The sequence below is a fragment of the Brachypodium distachyon genome, chromosome 5 (assembly GCF_000005505.3).
Source record: "Brachypodium distachyon strain Bd21 chromosome 5, Brachypodium_distachyon_v3.0, whole genome shotgun sequence".
Lineage (NCBI taxonomy): Eukaryota > Viridiplantae > Streptophyta > Magnoliopsida > Poales > Poaceae > Brachypodium > Brachypodium distachyon.
The window spans coordinates 5212861-5232876 of record NC_016135.3 but is presented as its reverse complement, the minus strand read 5'-3'; the positions used below and the strand labels follow the sequence as shown (position 1 = coordinate 5232876).

Sequence of the window (20016 nt, the reverse complement as noted above, 5' to 3'; positions counted from 1 at the left end):
TTACCGGCTACCCACGAGGGCATGGAGTAGAGATCGACACGCACATAGGACTGGAGGATTGGCATATCCAGAGGGTGGACAGGGAAATTTCTCTATAACTTAGGTATGCCATAGCAACAGGATAAAATGTATATAAAAATAAATTTATAAAAAAAAGTTTGTAAACGAGCACGAGCTTAAACGAGCCAATCAAACGAATGTTCGTTAGGCTTGTCGAGTTTCGAGCTTTATGTCCAGCCCTAACCAAGTGGCCCGGTGCACCGGATACGTCCTCCCACTACTAAAAAACGTTTATCAGTAACGGTCAAAAATGGCTATCAGTAACGGGCAGGCCGCCCGTCACTAACTTCCTGCCAGTAATGTGGGGTACATCAGGGATGGACGGTCAGCCCATTGCTGATGTTATGCACACCAATGGCGGGCCTTGTAGAGACCGACACTGATATCATTTTTCACATTTAAAAAAAAAGCTGGGCATTGGCCCAGCCCGCAAGTTCTCGTCGCCACGCCCAGGCCTCAGGAGCATGCACCCTGCTCGTTCCCCGTCGCCGGCATCTGCAGGCAGCCCAAAACTCGAAGATCTCCTCGGCCAACAACGAATCGATGAATAGAGATGATCGAACACAGAACATGGACACAAATCAGATCAAGAACCCTAGCTTGGACACAAATCAGATCAAGAAATATGGCATTGCTTCACATCAAGATCCAAAAATTGGATGAAACACAAGGAACAAAAGAACCCTAGCTAGTCCCGAACGCAACCCACTGCAGCCCAAACCTAACCCATGCCGCCGCTAGCTGGAGATGCCACCGTCGCTCGCTGCAGATGCTGCCGCCGCTGCTCGCTCACTGGAGAAAACCGAGAGTGAGAGAAATTTGAGAGAGGGAGAGAGAAATTCGAGAGAGGGAGAGACTAACCGGCGGCGCGCAGGGTCGGGGGCGCCAGATCCAGATGCGGGCAGGGTCGGGGGCGTTGGATCCGGCGGCGCCGGTGGACGACCTCCAAGCACCGCCGCTCCATGGTCCTCCGTGGCCGCTGCTACAGTTGCTCGAGGGAGGGGGACGTGCGCGGGAGGAGAAGATAGGCCGGATCCGCGACGGGGAGGTGGAGATCGAGACGGGGAGGTGGAGAACCGGGCTGGGAGAGAGGGGAATCGGGCGCTCTGGGGAGGGAGGAGGAGAACCGGGCTGGGAGAGAGGGAACCGTCCTCTTCCTCCAGCACGGCGCGGCAACTGCTCGGGCTGGGAGAGAGGAGGGAGAAGAAAGGAGAGGGAGAGATGGATGCGGGTGGACTAGGGAGAGGAAGGAGGAGAAATCGGGAGATAGATCGGGCAGAAGTGAGGGAGGGAGGTGGCGGCGGAAGGGAGAAAGAGAGGCAGTGGTGGGGGTTAGGGTTAGGTTGTATTATATATGCAATGGGGTTGGTTCTGGGCCTCAAATAAGTTGGGCTGGCCCATATAAGCATTAGTGGCGCGCGTAACTATAGGACCCGTCACTGATGGCCCGAACATGAATTTTTTTTTTGTATATTCAAAGGTCTTCGGGGCTCATCAGTGGCGGGCCATGATATTGAGCCCGCCATTGTTGTGTGCTTTTTTGAATTTTGTTATTTTTCACATTGAACCATTAGTGACAGACTTTCCGGGCCCGTTACTGATACCGCGCCCGTAACTGATGAGGGGTCACTGATGTTGGTCATCAGTGACCGGCACGAAAGGCCCGTTACTGATGATGGTCATCAGTGACGGACGCGAAAGGCCCGTCGCTCACCGTTTTTCAGTGAAGATTTCTTTTCAGATAAAAGCTCAGCGAAGAATGGTGAATGCTGCTGTGTGAGCTAAGCTGCGTGACCGAGTGCGCAAGGGATCATCATTACGTAGAGTGTTAACGCGAGAGAGAATGATGTCAAGCTGCTACTGTTTTTTCTTTTCTTTTTTGCGAGGATACTCCAGTTGGTTGTATGTGTGAAGTCTAAGATTCTTACTCCTTCGTTTTTGGAAGATTCTTCTTCCTAGCTCGGCCAAGTATCGTCATCGTTGTGTTTAAATTATTTTCACCAGTCTTTGTCAAAATTGTATGTCACCAGCAAGTTGCCAAAGCTTGAGCGGCATCAATTGGCTTTTGTCATTCCACGTACTACGCGTGTGGCGTATGCATGCCACGACTTGCTGTGCATGCTTACGGAGTACTCCATAAGTATATATTACAAATGTACGGCTCGCGGCGAAACAAGCAAGGTACGTGTGCACTAGCGAGCGTCGACCACGACACTCGGCGGCGGGGATGAACTCGCGCTGTCTATTGGGTATTTGGGTTCAATTTTTAATATTCCACACAGAGAACATCACAGTCACACCACTGAAATATGAACCATCGCGTATGTCAGCTTGTAAGCTGACTTTTGGTTTCACCTACTGCTATTGCCACCAACATCTAGTACATGCCGGGGAGAAAGGAGCCGAAGGCGGAGCACATACGAGAGCAGTGTGTATTATATATCTCATCCGCTGTCTGGTTTATGTAACGAAAACGTGTGTAATTTGGTTTCGATGTTGCTTGTAAGCAGAACGAGTTATGACTTCATAGCACATGTTAGCTCAGCAGCGGCGGAGCATGACACACAAAAGGAAAGCCAGGTTCGTAGCACATGACCCTTCGGGTAGGCCGAATCGATTTGGCCGATTCTTCGGTTTGATAGGAAATTTGGTTTTTCAAAATTGATAAGGGATGGCCTCGTTGAGCTCGTTGTAGGTGGATGATAACTCGTGAGACGCTGACGAATCTCTGACTGTTCTCTCGTTGTCAATGCAACAATTCTCAACCCAAATTGATATTCGCAACACCACACGCTTGCGCACGTATCCGCCGACCACGAAGCGATTCTACAATCTACCAATTCCCAATAGAACAATAGATAACACTTGAATCTTCAGTAACAAAAACACCAGATCGAAACAAAGTGGTGAAACAAAGTAGTGAAACAAAATGGTGAAACAAAGTGGTGAAGGTAAAATTCCTGATCGAATCAAAGAGGAATATAATTTCAGATGAATGCTTGCAACAGTTCAACGAAAAGTTCTGAATAATCTAAACGTGATCTAACCCTAATCGTGGGCGCCCCTCAAATTATATAGAAGGGTGGACGTCCAGCAACCTATCGAACTTGGTTCAACCCAAACTTGATACAAACTGACCCAAAACGTTGAGTTCAGCCCAAACTAGGGGCACGCAGGCCCAACTCCCATCGTGCACACACTTAGGCAAAATAACATGTCGTAGAAGACCTATGTGTGTCACATATCCCTCAACGTGCGCTTAGTTGATTTCCTCCTCTTCATGCGGTGCGCCGGCGTCCCTCTCCTCCCTCGCGCTCTTCTTGATATAGGAAATCAATGGCAATGGATCTTGCTGCAACCTCCTCCTCCACGTGCAATGCTTGAGTTATCTTCAAATCCGATCATACAGATGCATAGATTTAGGTAGTATAAAACTCTCATCAATTAAAACATCAGATTCAATTAAGAGTGAGTTCACCTATTGCTCAAGTAGCTTTGCACGTGCTCTTGTTATTGGTCCAAATCTAACTTCATTGGGCTTGTCTTGTGCAGCAACATCATCAATTGGAGTTGATGAAAAAATATTAGGGATGTCCTCATCAAAAATGATGACCCATCATGTCCTAAACATTATTAACGGGATATTTAGTGGTCAGAAACTTTGTTTACAACTGAACTCAAGAAAGAAGGAGTTCAAAGGGATGGTGTGCAATCGGAGGGCTTAAGGTTTATTTTATTTTTACAACATGGGCTACTGGGCTGGGCTATGGCCCTCTTCTTTTCGGCTCGAGCTTCTCTGGAAGCCGGCTTCAGCTTAATTTCTAGGAAAAACAGCTACCACAGGAAGCCCTGATTATTCCCTTCTTTTCAGCTTCTGAAAATGTAGCTTGTTGCCTGATGTTTGTATGAAAGGACTATGTTGCCTCTGAGACTGAACTGTGACTTGTTTGGTTCTCAATATGAATATGTCAGACTGTTTTCCCTTTTCCATCTATAATGTAGACATGACTTAACATCAACAATGGGTAATTCCTCGACCGAATATGCCCAAGACAAATTCTACTCTAATTGGCACAGCAAAAAAACAACACACAAGCAGTCTCGTACCAAATCCATTATACCAGTTTCAACACACAAGCAGTGATTTTCTCATACCAGTCTCAACACACAAGCAGTGATTTTTTCACCTTGTGGGATGGAGAGGGCAGCAGCTGCAAAGGGAGTGGTGGCCGGTGACGAGCTCCTAAAACCGGCGATGGCGACCAGATCCAGCCGGCCGGCGGGATGGAGAGGGCAGCAGCTGCAGAGGGATGGAGAGGCCGGCGGGATGGAGAGGGCGGCGGCAGGGGATGTGTTCTCCTAGCGGGGCGGTGGATCCGGTGGAGAAGATGGAGGGTGAGGGGCGGCGGCGTGTCGGCGGCGGCAGGGGAGCTCAACCCTAGCAGAGCGGCGGCGGCAGGGGAAGACGGGTGCTCGGGGTTGGAGAGACTGGTTTTTTTTTTTGCTCGGGCGCTCGGGGTTGGAGAGAAGGGCGCTCAGAGTTGGGCAGAAGTTTTGTCTTTTTTTGGGTTTCAGCTCCCTGGAACCTGGAAGCTGGGTTAGAAGCCCAAAAGAAGGAAGCCTATAGCCTGTAGCATAGCACCGGCACCACGGCCCACAGTAGCACTTAGTGTGGATCAAATGAAGCAATCGGATCAGCAAATAATGATGGGTAGAATTTGGTGGGTGAATATACCAAGGTAAGTGGGCTTTTTTCATACAAAGTACAATCGGCTGAGTAGCCCCTTTCGTAAAAGTAGTCAGGCCTCTTCGTGAAAAAAGCCCGGGGAGGTCATTTTCTCCTTTGATGGTACTCCGTACTATTCATGCATTTAGTTCATAGAAATAAGTCATAGGAAAAGTAAAGAAAAATTTCTTTTATTGCCTCTTTCAAAGAAAAATACAAGAATTTTACAATCCACTTAGACCCTATTTTTGGATCTTCTGTTTTCCAATCATCTGTTTTGCATATGGTTTTCTATCTTATTCCAATGATTTTTCCTATCCCTACAAACTGAATAAACCCTTCGAAGTGATCCTTTTCAAGGAAAAAAAATACTTTCTGACCGTGCAAATGACCAAGTGCAGATATGATTTAGGAAAAGAACTATATTCAACTTTTTCGCGTCCATTTCGACTCGGACAACTCTAACAAATAACTCATGCAACCGACGGCCCATTTTCTCTTAACAAAACTGTTTTAATAGTTTAATTCATGACAAGCTAACTTGCTTAGTTTTAATTACGTTCCGTCATATGTGCCGTGCAGAGCAGAGTGATGATCATGGACTGCTCGTTTGGATTGGACAACCGGGACAGTCAGAGCAGCAACTTGACTACTCCGCACCTTCAGATGCGAAGGGAATCGCGCGGAAGTCATCATCGGACCATTTTCTCTTTCTAATTCTGCGAGCTCGGGACACCGCTTAAATTCGACCGTTGAGCAGCCGCTCCCGATTTAAAAGCACTTCCCCCTTATCCCCTTCGCCTCCCTCGCATCCAACACAAAAACCGCAAAGCAAAAACAAAACTAGCCGTTGTCCCCCACTCTGCTTCCCCTCTCCCTCTCTCTCCGATGGACTCAGCCGCGTCCCTGGTCAGCCCCTCCTCCGACGACCGGTTCTGGGACGGCCTCCGCACCCGCGTCGACACCATCCTCGAGGACCGCCGCCTCGTCTCCCCCACTGTAGGTTCCGCCGCGCAACCAAGATCTTTGACTGTGTTTTTGTGATCTCTGAGTTGGATGGATCTTGATGCACTGTTCGCTTTCCGCCGATTTGGTGCAGTGCGGGGTGGCGTCCGAGCGGCCGAAGCGGCTCCGGGAGGACTCGCTGATGCTGGTCCGGGGCCTGGACTCCGTCGCCGCCTCCCTCGCGCAGCTCTCCGACACGCTCACCGCCGCGCAGAAGGTGAGCATTTCGCAGCCCGATACGATCGATTTGGAACGCTCGGTTCGATGCTGTAGTGGTGCCGATCTGACGCGAGCTGGGGTTTCTGTTCCAGGGAGTGAATGCTCTGGCCACGTGCTCTTCCTCCCAGGCGAGAGAGTGCGACGACGGCAAGGAGGAGCCCTACGCGAAGCGGCAGTGCGGCGGCTCCACGGAGTTCGCGAGCCTCGACGCCGGACGTGATCCCGGTGATGGTGCGGATGACGGCGCCGGCACCGATTCGAAGCCGCGTGAGGAGACAGGGGATGGTACCCAGGCCTCTGCCGAGGTCGCGCAGAGCACCAATCTGAAGCGGGCGCGCAATGTCAGTGGTTTCGAAGCAAACTCCCCCCCTTTCTCTTCCTGTGGATGATTTTGCAGATTTCAGGTGGCTGATTTGGATCGATCATCAATGTTGTGTTCTGCAGCTGGCTGTTTCCATGGCGGGCAGAGCGGCCACCCTTGCCAAGGAGCTGAAGAACATCAAGTCGGAGCTGCACTTCATGCAGGAGAGGTGCGGCCTGCTTGAGGAGGAGAACAAGAGGCTCAGAGATGGGTACGAAAATGGAGCTGCCCCTGAAGAAGACGATCTGGTAATGAACATGTGCCTCAGTTCTTGGCCTACGGCATTTTAGAATCAAGAATTTGCACAATGCGATCCTGGAATCACAGAAATTTCTCCAATTTATATTTCTGATCATCCTCTTTGCGACGTGATCTTGTGCAACAACAGGTGAGGCTGCAGCTGGAGGCGCTGCTCGCGGAGAAGTCTCGGCTGGCGCAGGACAACGCCAACCTGACCAGGGAGAACCAGAGCCTGATCCAGCTCGTGGAGTACCACCAGCTGACCTCCCAGGACCTCGCTGAGGACTACGAGGATGTCATGGAGGGGATGCGGCTGGACTTCTCGTCCCCGTTGAGCAAGATCGACAGTGATGACGGCGGGCAAGGCGAGTTCGATGACGATGGGGTTCCGGTCACCCCGGGCATTAAGTTGGGAGTGCTGGACTCCTCCCAGGAGTAGGTGAACGTTGTTGGGAGAATAAGCTAGGTGGTGTTCCAATGGTGGAATTCCACCAGTTCGGTGTGCTTCAGCTTGAATATTCTGGGTGGCCAGAATGTGAAGTTTCTTGCTTGACGATAATGGCTTATGTTATCTAGAAGTAATCTATGTCAATTGTTTATTTCATTTTTTAGAGGCTTAAGCGCCTCAGGATGGAACAGACTTTATTGTAACCTCTCGCTCAGGTCGTGTAACTGCCGCATAGATATAGTGTTCAAGACGACTGGTATATTTTTGGAATCGACACTCCAAATACTATTAAAAGTTCAGCAAATTTTTGAATTTATCCAACAAATAATCTCCCGTAGCTAATTCCTCCTAATTCTTTCTAACCTTCCCAAATTAAAAATACCCTTCTACATAGTACCTACTCCCTCCGATTTTAAATTGTTATCGAAATATTATATGTATCTATACGCTTTTTAAGAGAGCTCTTTTACAGTACCTTTTAATAAATTCAGACCATTCAATTCGTTCAATCTAACAGATGCTTAACCCGTACTCCAGTCCGATTGAGCAGGAGTACCACGGACGAAAACCAGGGAGTACCTAACTTACAGGGTAAACTCGTAAATCCAAAGGGCAGTGAACACTGTCTAGGAAGGGGGCGGCTACACCAGATCGATTTCATGGTCACTGACGGCTTTTGGCTTCGGAGATCGATGGGCAGAGGGACTGTGTGATGGAGATGGTGTCTGCGAGGGACCCTGAGTTCCCTGTATCCTCCGCCGCCCGCACACCACACGGCCTGCCTGGATCGTCCGCCGCCGGCACACAGCCGTCGCCCATGCGTGGATCCTCCGCCGCCCGCACACCACACGGCCTGCCTGGATCGTCCGCCGCCGGCACACAGCCGTCGCCCATGCGTGGATCATCTGCCACCCGCACACCACCACAGTGGCCGACACGCTTTCTTATCTCTACTAATATTCCACGGCCACGCAAGTAAACCAGTTCATTGTTTACTTGATGTCAATTTCGATTGATTTGCTAGCCAATTCTTGAACGTTCTGTCCTCAGTTCTAGGTATTTTTTTGACAAACTAGTTCTAGGTATTGGAACATATTTATCTTCATTGACAGTGGCTTGCACGCGATGGAGATGGGGATGAGGCGATGCGATGTGATAGTGGAGTTCATCAGGTGCGCCGCCGCGGCGGGCACACCGCCAGGAGTAGCAGGTGGTGATATGAGCATGATGACGACGAAGGGATTCTGCCTGTTCGTTAGGTCCAGATAAAAGTCAGTTTTGTCCTTTATTAGGAAAGCGCAAAAGTCTAAATTACCCTTTTAATCCAACGAACTGATTTGCACAGTACTCCCTCTACCGTAAAAACTCTCTTTTAAGAATAGATACATCCCTATTTGGGCAAATTTGAATCAAGAATTTAAGATCTGAGGGAATAATATTTTGCAGAAACTATTGACTTAAAAGCATCAAAAGCTGGCATAAAAAGCTGATAAGAATTCTTCGTGCAAGTACAGTGAGCCATAAAAAGCTGGCATCACAATTTCATTTTCTTGATCTGGACAGAGCAGACAATTTGCAGGACATGCTGGAAACTGTACTTTGTCCTCTATGCTGTACTCCTAATACCTAAGGTATCTATATAGTAATCGTGAGAACTAATTTACAACCAGGTCATTCTGAAACTAATCAGAAGAAGAGCACAGAATGGACCAAAAGAAACATCAAAACTAAACTATTATTGTGCCACATTACAGGAGGGGAACTGTTTAGGTGTCTCAACTGAGTAGCACCTGCTGGGTTCTTTGTTTCCTGAGGAGAGTATGTTGAAGGGGAGAAGCCCGACGAATTCCTCGAGTTGATGGAGAGAGGGTTTGTACTATCAGTGTCATAACCTATGCTTGCAGTAAGTGTGTATCATAAGCAAATTAACATTTATGAAGAATCATTTGTAAACAGAGCACATAGAAGTTTTACTTACAATTGAATTTCTTCCATCCTAGAATTTTCCTTTCCCGATCAAACACGACCCGAACACCAGTCATGAAATTTTCTGTGCCACAACAATGTAGAGTCCTACTCAATTCTGATACTAAAGAATGTGCTGTCTGGAAAGGAGTTTGTGCTTGGCAAAATGCTATATCAAATTGGGTGCTCACATTTCTCCATCCTACATATATCTGATTCTATTGTTTCATTTGGTAGAAACATGCATTGTCATGGTTAATTCGTTACAACTTACAAGGGCATTTACAAAGTACTACGTTAAAAGTTGTAGTACTAAGATACATGGAAAGAGAAGCAAAATATATGCTGGGCATGCCATATAAATATTGACTTGGTTGTTGCATACTGGAGCAAGATACCAAGTACCAGGAGGTATGTAGCTAATTACTACCGTAATAAATGGGGATATTTATTTAAATTCAATAAAAAAAATGATGGTGTGCGAGCATCAAATCAGGAGCTTTAGTCAACTTATTGATGATTAAAAATGACCCAAACCAATTTTTGTCATGTTTTACAATGTGTGTATTTCCACAACTAGGAGATAATGTAATCAGGAAAAAGGTTTTGATGCCTGTTTAGTTTGGGCATGATCAAGCATAGGAAAAAAAGACTTTGTTGCTACCAAAATGTCTGATTGTCTGCCCAAATTTTGGCAAGTTTGGCTCCAAAAAAAGAACTAGAGAAACAACAAAAATGAAAGCTTACTAAAATTTTGGCACAAAACTAAAAGGATGTTAAATCTTGTAAAAGTCATGTAACGCAAAATTTAGGTGTCATGTGAATGGAAAAAAACACTATACTTTATGAACCACTAAGCCTCTGAAAGACTAGTTGCTGCGTATTACTTTACAACTATATATTTTTTTGAAGGAAACTTTACAACTATAATTGACTCAATTGAAATGAAAAATATCTCATATCCCACATAAACTCGTACAGGAAACCAAACAAAATCTTGCACCATCAGGGATAAGCAGCCAAACAAATAACTCGCATCATATAATGTGAGATGAGCTCATTCGTCGAAACCATTTCCGCTCCTAAAGTTCATACATGAATACATGATATTGTTTTAACTCAGAGCTTAAGCAATATGAGATGATATACATTCCTGAAAATAAAGAACATGTTTGCATCGTTTAAGACATGAAACTATAGCCACAGGAAAGATTTGCAATTGTTGGCATTGAGAGAAAAAGTGAAATGTCACTAGTGTATGAATAGCATAATGACTTCAGTTTTGAGTAAGGTGTGCTAGGTTTGGACAAAGCCAACAAGGTGAGTTTCCTTTTGTTGTGGGGATTAAATACTAAATACCACGTCGCATCATTTGTTGTGGAGAACTGGAGATAACCAAATGAATCTCAGGAGCTGGAGGAAACCTATGTGTTCTTGTTCTCGTTAATGACACTCTAAAGCGCTCTTTCAAGTGTTTGATAAAATGCAAAAGCATAGTTCGAAACTGGACAGTTCTGTGGAAAACTTACGTCCAATTATATTCAGTTTCGTGCTCTTGACAATTGCCAAGCAATAGACATACTCATGTTGCTGCAAATATCAAAGAAAACAGCATTGTTATATAAGTAATCCTAGTGTAAAAGGACATAAATATAGGAATCTGAGACTCACAATACCTGAATGGAGATAACCTGCCCTAGATCAATAACAGGGAATAGGCTCCCCCCTACTGTTCTGAAACTTACACCAGGAGTTTGAATCCTTGCCTCACTAGAGCTGTACAAAGTTAACCATTGTCATTTTAGCATATATTGGCAAAAGATACAACTCAAAGGTCTGATAAAACAACACAAAATAACCTTAGATCATAGCAATATTCAAAAGGAATCCTTGTGTCAGCGGCATGTCGATTTGCTCGAACTTGTGTATGGAACTGAAAAGGAGAAATAACTGCAAAGTGAATTTCCATCTTTTTTTTTAGGGGAAGACTGTAGCGGAAACCCCTAAAATATAATTGTGAGCACCAGGATTTGAACCCTGAATTTCCATCTTGAAGCAAGAATGCAAGATAAAATCAAAAAAGGTAATATACTTACACTCTGTGTTATATATGTGTATGCTGGGTCTGCCAAATATGTGAAGGTCGTCCCTGTATCAAAAATAGTACTAAACTCCAAATCCATTGGCTCAGTGCCAACTGTAATCCCAGTGATGGTGATAGCATATGTAGGGCTGGAATACAACAATGTCCCAGACGGTCAAATTAACAGGAGACAAACAACAATGGATTAGGGAAACAACACAATAACTAATTGTAAGCCAGGTAAATGAACAAAATTTGCTCACTGTTTCTGGTTGATGTCAAGTGGCGTCTCCTCTTGGTCCGAACTGCCTTGGTCTCCAAAACTGATCCTCCCAATACCATCACGGCCAAAACACATTGAGAAGGAATCAGAAGTCAAACCTTTATGTGCTAGAATGCTAGGAACCGATATCATGTCTATCCCAAGTCCAAAAAGCCCGTTAGGAGCAGCAGCATCCAGAAATGATCCTGTCTGGACCTGTCCACAGCTGATAAATGAAATAGTTCAAGGGTTATCGAAACAGTGAAAAATATTTCATCTCGCTAGATCAAGAGTAAACATTACCCAAACATTATTTGTGCCTTCAGAATTTGAGGGTGGTTATCCTCTGTTGATAGGTAAAGCACATCCTCGACTAGGAATCCAGAGGATGATGTGTCTGCAGAGACATAGACCATCTTGTATGGACAACTTGATGTTGTAGAGCAGTCTTTTCTATGATCACAAAAATCACTGTTGCAAGGAACTGCTTGGCTTGTTGATGACATACTAGGAATGTAAAACGAAGCCTGGAATTTCAGGTAATCAACAAGCTATTAGTCAGAAAAAATTGTAACTTTCGAAGAGAAGATACATGCAGGCATGCAGATAATAATATCAGAATATTTTTGATGATACTCGTGTTTTCAGATCATCAATAGAAAGCTACAAAAGTGGGAAATATTGGAACAAAAATTTCTTTCCAACGAACAGAGCTTAAGATAGGAAAAATAATATCAGAATAACTGGGTTGTCACTCAGGAACTCCAGACCCTTTATTTACAGTGCTGAGGATTACACCCACTAGGACTCCCATTAGACCTGAATATTAATTGTCCAACCGATGTGTACAAACAAAGAGCAAGTAAGAACCGAAAACAAAAATAAAATAAAAAGGAAAATACTTAGGAGCAAACAATTTGGTAAACAAATTCCATGAATAATCTAGGAAAAGAGAGACTGAGTTAAAAGGTAAAGTGTTACATGATAAGTGGATATGAAGGCAGTTTTACTGTTAACAATTTCAAATAAATAGCGTGGAGATAGACATCTAACAATTTCTCGAACACGCCGAGCGATGTGTCATTCTTATTAAGAAGAAGGCACAAGTACAAACAAGAAAAGTAGAAAACAAAACTAAACAGCGGAGGAAGGTGCAAATAATTTGACTGAGTGCCATTTGATGAGTAAGATCGAACAAGGGAGAGGGATATGGAAAGGATAAGTAATGAAAGAGGTAAGTCATTGCTATTAGTAACGACTTGTCACGATCCATTGGTTCATACAGAATCCATCCATGTCCTAGGTCTATCAAAAAACATTCTTTTCACTAAAGTAATTCTGTGAATAAAAAAAGACTAAGTTGAAATCAATTATTTGATAAAGCAATACCAACCGATCATGATAACAGAGATGAAAGCAGTTTTACTGTTAACGATTTAAGAGAAATGGCATGGAGATACACATCATATACATACTCTGGCTACAAATAATTGGAGAGATAATTAAATTTAACAAATTTCATGCTTGCTAGAAAACCATTATAATTGATTTAGGATACTGTAAAACAGGTCGAATAAACAATCCAAAGCATAAAACTGTATAAACACCTCTTGGCATGACCTTTAAATTAGTGTTAACAACCAGTACGCAACGGTCAGGACACCTCTACCTAATAATCGTATAATTGCAAAAACTAACCAATGGTCACTATTCAGAACAGTGCGATAGGAACAGTATCAAAGTGAAAATTCATGCCATTCAAAGTAACTGCTAAGCTGCCCATTTCAGATAATTGTTGAAGTGAACTGGTACAAATCCAATTAAATAGCCCAATTATTGTTGGCCAGAATACACAATGTTGGTTAATAACATTCTATGCAATCTTCCTGAAACATTTATGTATACGTGTACAGTAAAGTAGTAGCAGCAACCTTAATTTCACCACAAAGAAAAACGACCAAACATATTCCAGAACTGGTTTTAATAGGAACAACCGAACAAAACGTGGTATAGAGCATCATCTGAATCCAAATCCTAGTACTGAACAGTTCACAAGCAGATGGAACAAGAAATCCTAACAGAACAGGCAGTGCATATAACATTCAGCCCTGAACCATGCAGCAACGCCCATCGGATCAAAGGACCCAGCAAAATTCTGAAGAGAACAGAGAGCTCTTACTGATCCGGAAGCGCCCGAGGCTGGCGGCGGGCACCCGTCGCACTGGCAAGGAAGCCAGAAGAGGTCGCTCCCGGTGTCCAGCGCCACCATGAACGTGTGCCCGGGCGTGCCCACCGTCACTAGCGCATAGTGCAAGCTAGTACAGCAGAGCCACAGAAAATAAAATTGCTGATAGCACTCAACATCTCAAGCACAAACACACCAGGATCGCGAGAAGAGGGCAGAGGCCTTACAATCCGAGGTTGCTGACCTTCAGCGTGGCGTTCCCCTCGGAGAAGGTGAGCGGCGGGTGATCGGCGGCCGCGAGCGCGCGGTGGCGGTCGTGGCCGGCGAGGGCGGCGACGTAGGCGGCGCCGCCGGGGGGCGGCCATCCGCCAGGGAGCTCGTGGCCGCGGGCGTCCGCCCACCCCCGCAAGCGAGCGGAGAACCGGTGGTGGAACTCCAGCGACGGCGGCGCCCTCCTCCGGCCGTCAACCCCGACGGCCGCGAAAAGGAGGAGCAGCGCGTGGAGGAGGAGGAGCCGGGAGGTCATCGTCGGAGATGCCGCCGCATGCGCCCCCTTCGCGGCTAAATCAAAGATCGGATTTGGCTCTGAAGCCGGCGCCGCGGCGGCGGCGGCGGCGGGTGGTCGGTCGGTCGGCGACGGGATTTAGTGGTGTGTGAAGTGTCAGTCAGTGAGTCAGTGCGTGCGGTGTCGAGTTGCTTTGCTTTGCTTTGAATTATTTTTTCCGGTTTGGAGTACGGAACCGAATTATTGGGTGCGCTACTGTTTGCTTCGCTTTGCTTTGTTATGCTTTTTACTCGTCGTGGGCTGTAAGATGAAATTAAAGGACAGCGCAAAAAAAAAAGAAATTAAAGGAGACGCGTAATGGGATCCGCTTTGGCGCCCGCCCGAGCTCTCGCGCGCCTTTCGACCTGCGTTCACAGAAAATGGCTTGAGCCGGACTAATTTTTGACCGTTAGATCCAAAGCGGGAAGCTTCATCGTCGCTGAGTAGAGAAAGAACAAGGGAGGAAGAAGTAAGTGAAAGGAGCGAGGATCGGGCTTAAGAGTGGCGTCTTTTTTCTCCGAAAAAGAGGATGCACCATCATCCTCACCGATTGACGTATATAAGCTTGATTTTTATTAAAGTTTCAAATTTTCATCAAACCTTAAGCTACATTGAGGTGACGAGGAGAAGGCGTGGTGATGTGAACAGAAAGAGTAGCAGAGAACGGAAGGACCGGCAGTGATGACAGAGGGATGAATGACCTATATAATCTTAACATGGATGGAGTGTGGCCCATCTCCTCCTTCTCGAGGATGGGTCGAGCAAGATTATAACAAGAACGCTCTTATAACAAATTTTAAATATGAACAAAACAAATCATGTACATAGAGTTACATGAAGCCACCGCCGAAGACCGTATCACCCAATTAACACAAGCTGCTTTATGTCATGTCGTTATTCCTTTTTATCTCCCTAACTATCTGTCTCATCCCCTGCTCTAACATTGGTCTAAACAACCCTACTATCATGCAAACTCGACCAATCCCATTCCACGCCACCCGGTTGACGACAGGGAAGAACCTTGGCACTTGTTTCTTAGTGTGTTGAATATAAAGCTTGTGGGTTTGTGTCCGCTATGGTGTCGTTCTAAGAAATGATGGCAGTGGTGGTGCTAAGAAATAATGGTTCTCCAAATTCAATGTCGCGTCAACACAGATTTGTGCGGTGGTGAGAACTAGCGAGCTTTGGTGGTGTTTGCAGGTCACGGATCTTGGTGGTGCTCGTTAGAGCAGCTTTCGTGGCGATGACGGCTACATCAAGGCAGGGTTGTGCCGCCCTACCTATCGTGATGATGCAAGCTTAAGCCTTTGGATTCGTCATATCGAGTTGGGTCCGACCACTTGACCATATCGGGCATAATCCCCACCTATATCCTAGCAAAGCTCCTGCCCTTTGCTTTGGCTATTAAAAGAACTCTTCTCCAACCTCACTGTGCTGTAAGTTCGGAACAAGCTATTGGGTACTATGGCGTATCTATAAGGGCTTGTACTCTACAAGGTCTGCACAAGTCAAATCCCTGATCTGAGGGATTCGCCTATCTCCAACGAGAGCGGCCACAGATATAGTGTTGCCAACTTTCAAGAGTTTTGTTTGTGATTTTCTTTCTTGTATGGCATGTTCTTCTTTACCTGAGGGAGTTGCCTTGCATCTGGTTATATTTGGCGTTTTCATCCCTAATACAATTCAGATGTGTCATTGAATAAAACTTTCTACCTTGTCCCCTCTCCGAATTTATTTAAATAAGAGTAAATTTCACAACACTTCTCGGGGTTAGGGTTTCACCGGGCGACAATTATCACTAATAGTCTTGGAGAAACACAATTTTTGAGACAGGTTGTCTCACAGAACTCAAAGCAAGTAGATTAAATCGTTTGACGGTATTTCTGACAGGTGGGCCTCACCTGTCATGCCGCGGGTTGGGGTCCGGGATCCGATGTGGCAACGAAACAGGTCAGCCCGTCCACGGTAGCATACGACAAGTGGGTCTGACCTATTATAAATACCAACAAACGGTCTAATCTACCTGATTTGGGTTTTTTAGATAGTCTGCCCTAAAAACTGTGATTTTGTGAAACTATTAATGATAACCATGGTCAGGTGAAACCATAGCCCCAAAAAGTGTGGTTTTTAAAATTTACAATTTAAATAGTGAACCAAAAAATTGCAATTTGTATGTGTTTCATCTCAAAGGGGGTTCACCACAAGGATGATAATCCATCCATTGCATCAAGTGTAAGTAGAAATTAAAATTAAGAAACAATAACTGAAATTTATACATTTTTTCTCTATATATGATCTTTTTCTTCAGTGTCTCTTTATATGGAGTATGATCTGTCCCGTAGAATTTCTAATCAGATATTATGTTTCACGAAAATATAAGGTGCATTGAATGCATCTCTTCTCTTGAACTCGTGAAAACCTATTGGGTCACATTTCCGCAAAACACTGTATTTTTTTTCTTTCTTGTAGGATTCAAAAAATCACTGATATCTAATCTTATTATTTTTTTCTTATGTTCTGAAAATTATATGTAAAAAAAGTAGTAACTCATAAAGACCTACGGAGTAGCAATGATACGCAGAAGGCACCAAGAGAGAGCGGCTGTTGGCTGCTGCCGCTCTCTAACATTTCCTCTCGTCCTCCTGTCGGTTGCAGTGCAACCGTTGCACACAGGAGGCAAACTGGCAAACGTCTCTTTCTAGTAGTATGAAATAAAAGCGACTCCATGCGAATTTGCCAAGTAGTACTAGCTACTTAGCTAGTAGTATGAAATAAGCATCTACTAAGAAAACCAGAATGCAGATCTGACACACAGATCTTAAACGGTCACAATGCCAGACAATTCGAGATATACTAGTAATAAAGATACTGATTGATCAATGTCTGAAACTTCCCAACTGCAAACAGAACATACTAAACTAACCTTGCTTAGTTAACTATTTTTCTTTGGTTCAACTGCCCCACTGACAACAAAACATACCAACATTGACCATAGCGACTAACTTTTTGTGTACTTAAATAGTCCAACTGAGCAGAACACTCGGATCATCATTTTGCAACAAGGCAACAGCAGCAGGCTCATGTAACTGGATGACAGTGAGTCCTCATGGCGATGGCAGTCTGCCTGTAGCATGATCTGAAAAAGACGCAGTTGATTAAGCACCATATGTAATAGCTTTCATTCCAGTAATGAGGTGTGATATCTCAGACATTGACAAAAATTTAAAAAGATCATACGACCGCGTTCCACTATCAACAGATAAAGGAACAACAGTATTCACCGCCACATAGTTTTAAGCACGCACTTGCCACGAGGCTAGCAAGAACTCACCCAGAGCCTAAACAAGAGTCTAGCAGTTGTAAACGCAACAATAGAATAGAAACAGCCGACACACAGGGTCAGTAGATCAAAAGAAGTTTTTCTCACAGCAGCCCACTATTGTATTCAGGCAGGTCTTGCCGTAATAGTCACTTGCGTCGTTCCTCTTCTTTGTCCTTGCCATCGATTTCATCCTCAGGATCAGCTTCCAGCTTCCTCTTGTTTATCCTTGCTTGGGCTCATGGTGACGCAGCGTCTCCTGCAACGCCCCTGCACCTGCTAAAAGATTAGTTTTTTCATTCTCATTCTGGAGACCGGCCTAATATCATAAAAAAGCGCAGTCATAGCATACAGTCTCAGCAGGAGATCGAATGAGTTTTTTTTCAAAACAAGCACGCGGTTTCCATATGACCCAACAAATAGCTGCCACCACCACCACTTGTAAGTTCCTAGAGATCAGCAGATGCTGAGAAATCCACCAAAAATATTGGGAAAATAGTCCAGGTCTAGTGTAAGCCCTGATGGTCAAACTAACTACCCCTCACACATATTTAGCAGCTGCACAACCAAAGAACAAATGATGGATCTCAAACATTGACAAGAGTCCTAGTTATATGCAATAAGCCAACTTCAAGAATTATCAATGACAAATTGAATCAAACAGCTTCCATTAAAGAGGCTGTAACAAGAAAAAATTACCAGTAGGGGCAACTAGATTGCAATCTTCCACAATGCTATGTGTTTAATTCGGATACTACCATCAGTCTGACTAAGTGTCCACAAGTCACATTTTTTCTTATCTTTTTTGCTAGGCGAAACTCTGCATATGGATTGCAATCATCCACACTTTTGTTTGTTTAGTGTGTCCAGTTAGAAGCTACTAGCATGCTGATCAAATTTGCACATTTCAGGTATCACAATTCACACCCAATTAGTTAGCACAGAAATGCATAATCTTTACCTGGATTGTAGAAGCTCAGGTAGGGAACGACAGTGAGGTCATAGTTTTTCAGCGTCCAGTTGTACACCTTACGGACATGGCCAGACTTGAGGTCCATGGAGTACACCGTGTTCCCTGTCTTGACGAAAATTACGCCAGCGCCTTCCGCGAAGCCGACAACCTGAGATGGTGTCCTGAGGCCTCGAGTGCGAAGCATCGTCTTGTGATCGATGACCCTGCTCAATGCCCATGCCATATCTCCGTCGGGACCGGCAGCCTTCCACGACCACAGGTAGAGCCTGGCGTCCTGCACGCAGGCGAAACCCAGCGCGCCGTCCTCCGCTTTCATGAGGATTCCGTCGGAGCGGCGCTGGTGCGGGGCCGGCGGCCAGACGACCGATATCTCCTGTGTGGCCACGTCGTAGCCGACGATTTTGAATTTGACGCCGGCGATGAAGTAGGCCGTGTTCCCCACGAGGACGCTGGGCCGCTGGTCGAAGAACGCCGGCTCCTCGATGCCGATCCGCTGGCTCCATGCGCCGGTCTCCGACGAGTAGGTGGACGCGAAGGAGAAGCCGCGCTCGTCGGAGCCGACCAAGGCGACGCGGAAGGCGCCGCCGTGGCAGCCGTGGTGGTGGCAGCCGGGCGCGGCGCAGAGGACAGCCGCGTTGAAGCTGGGCGTGTACACCGGCAAGGGGGGAACGCGCCACTGCTCGTCCGTGACGGGGTCCCAGACGACGATCTCCTTGTCGGCCTGGAGGGTGTCGAAGGTGTGGAGGAGCACGCGGCCGTGGCGGGCGTCGAAAACGTTGGTGCCGGCGCGGTCGGGCGCCGCGGGGCGGAACGACGAGTCGGTCGAGACGAAGCGCGCGACGCGCTTGATGTTGACGACGAAGCCGAGCATGGGAGGTGTTCGGTGGAATGCGCGGTAGCGGCGGAGGCGGTCGGAGACGAGGCGGCGCCAGGGCTTGCAGATGAGGGAGGCGCGCGCGAGGCACGCAGGGTCGTTGGCAGGGAGGCGGCGGAGGATCTCGGGGACCATGTCGGCGATGGTCATCCGGGCCACCGGCGCCGGCGCTGGCCGCGAGAGGCGAGGCCGTTTCGGCGAGGGAGCGCTCATGGCTGCTTGCTGCGATGCGATCGGTTGGAGCACCGCCTAGGCTAGGGCTTCGGTGTTTGGAGGAAGCTAGCAGAAGAAGTGGAGGGGTGCGCGTCGTGTAGAGATGGGCGGCGGGCAGAGGAAGGGGCGCGTGTAACAGCAGTTGACAATTTGGCGGGCAGGTCTCTCAAAAATTTGGCGGGCAGCATACTCGAACTTGGCGGGCAACCAGATGCTTTGGTGATGAGATTTCGCCTCGGCGTCTTAGAAAAAGACTCCTCCGTAGCTAAATAAATGTGATGTTTTTCTTTGACAATAATAAATGTGAGGTTTGTTTACGTACAGAAGAAAATCACATTCGTGTGTCCGTAAGCAGGTTACCGAGATAACGTTGATAGACTCAAATTTGTCAAACTATGAATATATCTATTTTTTAAAAGCGTATAGATACACGTGATATTTCGACAACAATTTAAGATTGGAGGGAGTATTACAAAGGTGGGTAGTTATGTTATCCACTACAGAATTGTGGTAGAAGAGAGCATAAAAATCTTTTATGG

The 20016-nt window shown here is 46.1% G+C and overlaps 3 protein-coding genes and 1 long non-coding RNA gene across 5 annotated transcripts; 1 reads left to right on the top strand and 3 right to left on the bottom strand.

The window, feature by feature from the left end:
* Window positions 1-3006: 3006 nt before the first annotated feature.
* Window positions 3007-4603, bottom strand: LOC104585290. Its single transcript, XR_732923.2, has 2 exons — window positions 4248-4603; window positions 3007-3683 (listed from the first exon to the last, which is right to left on the bottom strand). It is a non-coding gene; the product is annotated as an uncharacterized LOC104585290 (long non-coding RNA).
* Window positions 4604-5569: 966 nt separating this feature from the next.
* LOC100843846 lies at window positions 5570-7345 on the top strand. The gene is made up of 5 exons (XM_010241425.3): window positions 5570-5785; window positions 5886-6008; window positions 6103-6351; window positions 6455-6619; window positions 6760-7345. Exons 1-5 carry the CDS (start codon window positions 5675-5677, stop codon window positions 7048-7050), a joined length of 939 nt encoding a protein of 312 aa, XP_010239727.1. The 5' UTR covers window positions 5570-5674; the 3' UTR covers window positions 7051-7345.
* Window positions 7346-8511: 1166 nt separating this feature from the next.
* On the bottom strand, window positions 8512-14282 carry LOC100842623 (aspartyl protease family protein 1). The gene is made up of 10 exons (XM_003581435.4): window positions 13782-14282; window positions 13549-13684; window positions 11673-11896; window positions 11371-11595; window positions 11121-11256; window positions 10884-10957; window positions 10701-10800; window positions 10554-10614; window positions 9038-9109; window positions 8512-8951 (listed from the first exon to the last, which is right to left on the bottom strand). The coding sequence occupies exons 1-10, from the start codon at window positions 14078-14080 to the stop codon at window positions 8746-8748; spliced, it is 1533 nt and encodes a 510-aa protein (XP_003581483.1). The 5' UTR covers window positions 14081-14282; the 3' UTR covers window positions 8512-8745.
* A 2966-nt stretch (window positions 14283-17248) lies between these two features.
* Window positions 17249-19630, bottom strand: LOC100829672. 2 transcript variants are annotated; one of them, XM_024456007.1, is made up of 2 exons: window positions 18379-19630; window positions 17249-17693 (listed from the first exon to the last, which is right to left on the bottom strand). In XM_024456007.1, the coding sequence occupies exons 1-2, from the start codon at window positions 19475-19477 to the stop codon at window positions 17641-17643; spliced, it is 1152 nt and encodes a 383-aa protein (XP_024311775.1). In that variant the 5' UTR covers window positions 19478-19630; the 3' UTR covers window positions 17249-17640. The 2 variants fall into 2 exon arrangements, with proteins under 2 accessions (XP_024311775.1, XP_024311776.1); XM_024456008.1 differs by having other exon boundaries at window positions 17249-17687.
* Between the last annotated feature and the right edge of the window lie 386 nt (window positions 19631-20016).

Excerpts from the sequence above, each read along its gene's own strand:
- LOC100843846 (XM_010241425.3), top strand. The coding sequence starts at position 5,675 with ATGGACTCAGCCGCGTCCCTGGTCAGCCCCTCCTCCGACGACCGGTTC. Across the intron at positions 6,009-6,102 it reads CGCTCACCGCCGCGCAGAAG|GGAGTGAATGCTCTGGCCAC; the intron begins GTGAGCATTTCG and ends TTTCTGTTCCAG. Across the intron at positions 6,620-6,759 it reads CCCCTGAAGAAGACGATCTG|GTGAGGCTGCAGCTGGAGGC; the intron begins GTAATGAACATG and ends GTGCAACAACAG.
- LOC100842623 (XM_003581435.4), bottom strand. The coding sequence starts at position 14,080 with ATGACCTCCCGGCTCCTCCTCCTCCACGCGCTGCTCCTCCTTTTCGCG. Across the intron at positions 13,685-13,781 it reads AAGGTCAGCAACCTCGGATT|CTTGCACTATGCGCTAGTGA; the intron begins GTAAGGCCTCTG and ends CTGCTGTACTAG. Across the intron at positions 11,596-11,672 it reads AAGGCACAAATAATGTTTGG|CTGTGGACAGGTCCAGACAG; the intron begins GTAATGTTTACT and ends TTCATTTATCAG.
- LOC100829672 (XM_024456007.1), bottom strand. The coding sequence starts at position 19,477 with ATGAGCGCTCCCTCGCCGAAACGGCCTCGCCTCTCGCGGCCAGCGCCG. Across the intron at positions 17,694-18,378 it reads CCTGAGCTTCTACAATCCAG|GTGCAGGGGCGTTGCAGGAG; the intron begins GTAAAGATTATG and ends ATCTTTTAGCAG.